The 5610-nt window shown below is 44.4% G+C and overlaps 1 protein-coding gene across 1 annotated transcript in view; it reads right to left on the bottom strand.

Moving 5' to 3' along the window:
- ERICH6 (glutamate rich 6) overlaps positions 1-5140 on the bottom strand; it is a 99437-nt gene extending 94297 nt beyond the window's left edge. The window contains exons 1-2 of the mRNA XM_006773300.1: positions 4759-5140; positions 4028-4085 (exon numbers count right to left, since the gene is read on the bottom strand). Of these exons, the coding sequence (XP_006773363.1) occupies positions 4028-4085; positions 4759-5140 (440 nt within the window). The remainder of the gene's footprint in view (positions 1-4027; positions 4086-4758) is intronic.
- Between the last annotated feature and the right edge of the window lie 470 nt (positions 5141-5610).

Here is a 5610-nt window from a genome sequence, read left to right as displayed (position 1 = left end):
GCTCTGTGTGTGCCAAGGTAGAGCCATAACCTCCCCAAAGGCCCTGCCCTGCGTGTGACAGTGGCAGCGCCCCACCCCCCTGATCGGCCCTGCTCTGTGCGTGACAGAGTACAGAGCCCCAACCCCCCTGATGTTCCCTGCTGTGTGCGTGAAAGTGGGTGGCGCCGCATCCTCCCCATCAACCCTGCCTTGAATGTGACAGGGGGCAGTGCTCCAAACCCCCAATCGGCCCTACCCTGAGCGTGACTGAGGGTGGCATCACAACCTCCCAATCTGTCCTGCTCTGTGCATGACAGGGGGCTGCACCTAGGGATTGGGCCCAACTCCCTAATCGTCCCTGCTCTGAGCCCGACCAGGGGCTGCACCTAGGGATTGGGCCTGCCCTCTGCCACCCAGGAGCAGGCCCAAGCCTGCAGGTCGTTATCTCCCAAGGGGTCCCAGGCTGCGAGAGGGCACAGGCTGGGCTGAGGAACCCCCCTTCCCTCCTGAGTGCACAAATTTTTGTGCACCAGGCCTCTAGTATATATATATAATCATAATATGCAAATCGACCAGATGGTGGAACGACTGGTCGTTATGACATGCAATCACTACCAGGGGGCAGATGCTCAATGCAGGAGCTGTCCCCAGCCTGCAGACCCCAATTGTGGCCTGCCAGCCAACCTGTTGGTCATTCCCCGTAGCCAGCAGGCTCTGATCGCCCAATGGGGAATGGGGAACCCGGGGTGGGTGGTGGCAGATGGCACCAGGCCAAGGTGGGTGCGAGCGAGCGGGGCTCTGATCTCCCCACCAGTTGCCCCACACACAGAGGGCAACTGGCATTGGTGGTGGGGGTGGGGCCAGCTGCTGGCAGCTGGGGAAGATCAGCCCTGATCATAGGCCAGGTCTAGGGACCCTACACGTGCACTAATTTCATGCGCTGGCCTCTAGTCAATGAATAATTAAAAAACAACAACACATACACACAACAGAACTACTCAGCATAGGACTCCATCTTAGCTAACAGTCACTAGGTAACCAAGGCTTATCAAATGCTTAAGGACAATCAGTAGCATGGAAGAGGAAGGACCAAGATAAACAAACCAGAACAACTGATCCTGAAAGAAAAAAGAAGCAATAAAAGAATAAAGAACTTTAGTATGTTGTAAGAATACCCCCGAAGACATTAAAAAACACCCCACACAACTTTTTGAACAGCAGCAGAGAACAAAAACTGGTTCTTGGAAGCTACAAACATGAATCCTGAAATAAAATCTGTACAAGGGCTGCACAGTAGCGTGTAAACACCTAGAATCTTAGCTATCCAGAAACCCAATAGCCATCCTTCAGATACCTGCAGGATGGAAAGAACAGAGGCAGTGAAGGGAGGAAATAAGAAAGTATCAGAAGGGTTTGAAAGTCAGTGATCAGCAATACCAGATACTGAATGCAATAAAGCAATCAATGTATCAGAGCACAAGGGAAAGTGGTTTTAAACCTATTGTTTTATGCCAGGTTATATGATTAATAAAGTATGAGGCAAAATGAAGAAATTTCAAGACAGGCAAGGACTCTAAAATTCCTCTGAGATCTATATGAAATAATTACCTGAGGAGTTTCTCCAGCAAAAAGAAAAAGAATAAAAGAAAGCAAGCAATATGGGAATCAAGAAAGTATGGCTATTGAGCCCAACTCAGAAAAGTTGAAGACAACTAAAAACAACTGAGAGTTGAAAAATTCATCTTTTAGGAGTTAAGCTTTATGAACATAGGATTTCATTTTCCTGTGCATAAACCCAGTAACATTATTTGGTGTTAGCATGAAATTATGAGTATTGTTGATTGGTTTTTAAATTTTAGAATCAACCTGTATTCAAAATACTAGAGTTAATTATAATTACAAAATATAATACCAACATAATAAAGCTTGGCAAAGCAATATGACTGCAGATCTTGGGACTTCCCAGTCTCTATAATCACATGAGCCAATTATCTCTATCAATCTATCTATCTATCTATCTATCTATCTATCTATCTATCATCTATCTATCTATATCTATATCTCTCTATAGATAGAGAGATATAGAGAGATAGATAGATATAGATATAGATATATATATATATATATGTATATATATATATCATATAATATATATGTTTTAATATAGTTATATAATTTGTTGTTAACTGGGAGAGGAAAGGGTGAGAGAAGAGATAGAAGGGAGTAGAAGTATATTAATGTGTAATTTTTCATAAGTTATAGCTGCTAAAATCAAGAAGTACAGGTTTAGCCGTGGCTAAATGGTTAGAGTGTTGGCCCTAGCACAGAAGGGTGTTGGGTTTGATTCCTGGTCAAGGGCAGGTAGCTTGGTTGCAGGTTTGATCCCCAGCTCTGGAGATCAAATTATGTCCTCTCCACAGGTAGGTGAATGCGGGAGGCAACGAATCTATGTGTCTCTCTCACATCAATGTTTCTCTCTTACTCCCTTCCTCTCTCTCTTCCATTCTCTCTCTGTAAAAACAGTAGTGATTTAAATATATTAATGTCCTAAAAGTTAGAAAAACTAAAAATAATGTAACTACCAAAAATGGAGAGGAGGGAAGTTACATTTGTTATGTTTCATGGTGGGAAGTCATTAGTTATATTAAAAATTGATAAGTCAAGAAATGAAAATATGCCACTTAAAATTGTACCGGAAGCAAAACAAACTGTTAACTGCCGGGACTGACCAGCAGACCCTGAGTGATGGATGAATGGATTACTCTGATACACGTTTCTGTGAGAGGGCTAAGGGGCTGCTTAGTTATCAGAACCAAACAGTCCTGTTTGCCTGCCTCTTTAGGTTTTTATTATAACAACAGCTTGAACTAAAATTAACTATTAGATACTATCAGCAGGGTAAGCATCCTTGAGAATACATATGTGTCTGTAGTGTTCTTTAAGCAAGGATGTCTAAGGACTAAACATAAAGATTCCAGTAAAACACCTGGGGGCTCAGACTTGTTTAGAAAAGTGAAGGCAGGTTCTGCAGCCTTTGGCAAGGTCCCCCTAAAGGCCCCCAACCTTTCAGAGAATCCTCCTTAAAGACTTTCTGACCAAGTCCTGTACTTCCCCACAGTTAACAGTATGTTAATTCTGATGAGTGGGAGTGGGTGGTGGTGAAGAAAAGTATGGAGATTTAAAATTTGCCCAGCTGGCATGGATCGGTGGTTGAGTGCTGACCCATGAACCAGGAGGTCACCTTTTGATTCCAGGTTAGGGCACATGCTGGGGTTGTGGGCTCAGTCCCCAGTGGGGGCATGCAGGAGGTAGCTGATGAATGATTCTCTCTCTCTCTCTCTCTCTCTCTCTCTCCTCTCCCTTCCTCTCTGAAATCAATAAAAATTTATTAAAAATAAAATTTTATAATATTGTATACTTTAATATTTTAACCATGTACATATATTATCTTTTATTAAAATGTTGAAGTAAGAGGGATACATAGAAACATATAAGTGGAACAGAACTATTGTCCTTATGCTTAATAATTTAAAAGTTGCTTGTAAAAGCAAAACTTAGGTGAATAGTAATTCAAGATTGTAGACTCAGGTTTGGTGTAGATTTCAGGGAAGATTTATAAAGATTTTTCAAAAGGGATTTCTCTGGTGTCTTCTTATTACAAAGTACTCAAAGGCTAATAGCAACAACAGGAAGAAGAAAAAGAGAAGAAAAGGATCATAATTTCCACTCTCCTCCACAAGTGTCCCTGATTGCTCTTGAATTTAGCCAATAGAGACATATGTGCTAAATGTTCATAGTGCTTACACATGCCATACAGTTGTTATTGAGTTACATTAAGTGCACATGTCCTCTCTACAGGTAGGTGATGAGTTGGAAATGGGCAGGGGTCTCTTCCAAATTGTCTAACACTGTAGATTTGTAAAAAACCCAAAACTTTAAAAATTAATTAGTTGTAAATGTCCTGGGTTATTTTACTCCAATTCCTGACATGTTTATCCAAAAAGTAAATGCAATCAGCTTCAAAAATAACACGAAAACATTCTCTTACCTATCTAAATTTTCTTCAGGCATGCCTTTCCTAAATGTCTGGAATATCGTAGGAAAACCTGTTAAATGTAACATTAAAAATTTTAGCCATTGCTAAATTTTAGCCACTAAATCAGTGGTTCTCAAGAAGACAATTTTGCCATCCAGGAGGCATTTGGCAACATCTGAAGACATTTTTGATTGTCACAGAGTGGGGTAGGGGCTAATGGCATAGCCAGGACTAGAGGCTAGGGATGCTGCTAAAAATTCTATAATGCAGGGGACAGCCTTTCCCTCCTCCCTCCCCAACAAAGAATTATACTGACAAAATATTTCTAAGGAAGTGACGAGTAGTTTTAGCACAGGAAATTTAACAGAAAGGGGAGTTGCCTTTTGCACCCTTAAGGCACTACTTCTCCAAGAGTTGAGAGAGACAGAAAGAGGTAGGAGAGAGACAGGGGAGAGAGACTGGAGAGATGGGAGAGAGGGAGAGAGGGGAGGGGGGGGGGGGGGGGAGAGGGAGAGAAAAGGGAGAGATCCCTGTGTGCTGGGTGTTCACCTATATCCTAAATTGTAAACCACCACAACTGCTTCAGTCCTTTTACAGAAGGGACTGAGATAGAGGTGTGTCTGGTGGTGGTGGTGCCCGTATTTAGAAATCAGACACCCAGGTGGACGAAGGCTCTGGAGCCTTTGGGTCAGCTGCTCCCTAGGGCCCCGAAGCTTCCAGGGAAGGGCGGGCAGGGGCAGTACTTTTCTGGGAGGAGAGGCTGGAAGACAAGCTGGAGCTGAGGCTCTCGGGGCTCACGGGCTGGCTGAACGTCAGAGTCTCGCTGGATATCGAGCTCAGGCTGGGGCTCACGACACTGGCTAAGCGGAGGCGAGCTGCTGGCAGGTCTTCCTCGCTGTCATCGTCCATGTCCATAATTTTCCAGAAGTACGCATTGTCCAACGTCCCGCGGACCTCCGCCTCCTTCTCCTGCTCTGCCTCCGCCTTCTCCTCCACTTCTACCTCCTCTTCCTCCTCTTCTGCCATCTGCACCTCCTCCTCTTTCTCCTCCTCGTCCTCCTCCTCCTCTTCCTGGCCCTCCTCCTCGGGCTTCCTGAAGTTGCCCTGCCATTGCAAACTAGCCATGGCGGAAGAGGGATGCGGTTGGTCCCGCGCGCCCCGTTGTTTGTCCATCTCCCTGGGCAACCGCCAGCTGCTTGCAACTTGGGGCATTTAAAGCCCCAGTGCCCAGGGGCGGGTGGCTCAGTTGGTTGGAGTGTCTCCTGGTGACCAGAAGGGTAGCCATTTGGATTCCCAGTCAGGGCACATACGGAAAGAAATGATGGATGTTTCACTCTCTCTCAAATCAATAAAAATATCCTCAGGTGACGATTATAAAAAATATAAATAAATAAATAAAGCCCCAGGAACCCCTTAGCTGGGTGGAATGGTGGACAGTTGTTGCTATTTTTTTGGGCCAGGGTGGAGCTGGGCCACTGCAAACTTCTTTCGCACAAGCTCTCCGTGGTCTCAGAGACACCTTGGCAGGCTGCAGCCAGATGATCCCTTTCTTCTATCAGCTCCTTTGGAGCAAGTCTTTTTTTTTTTTTTTTTTT

This window comes from Myotis davidii, unplaced genomic scaffold, assembly GCF_000327345.1.
Source record: "Myotis davidii unplaced genomic scaffold, ASM32734v1 scaffold1327, whole genome shotgun sequence".
NCBI classification, from domain to species: domain Eukaryota; kingdom Metazoa; phylum Chordata; class Mammalia; order Chiroptera; family Vespertilionidae; genus Myotis; species Myotis davidii.
The sequence above is the reverse complement of the archived record's forward strand: the minus strand, read 5'-3'. Positions and strand labels throughout refer to the sequence as shown.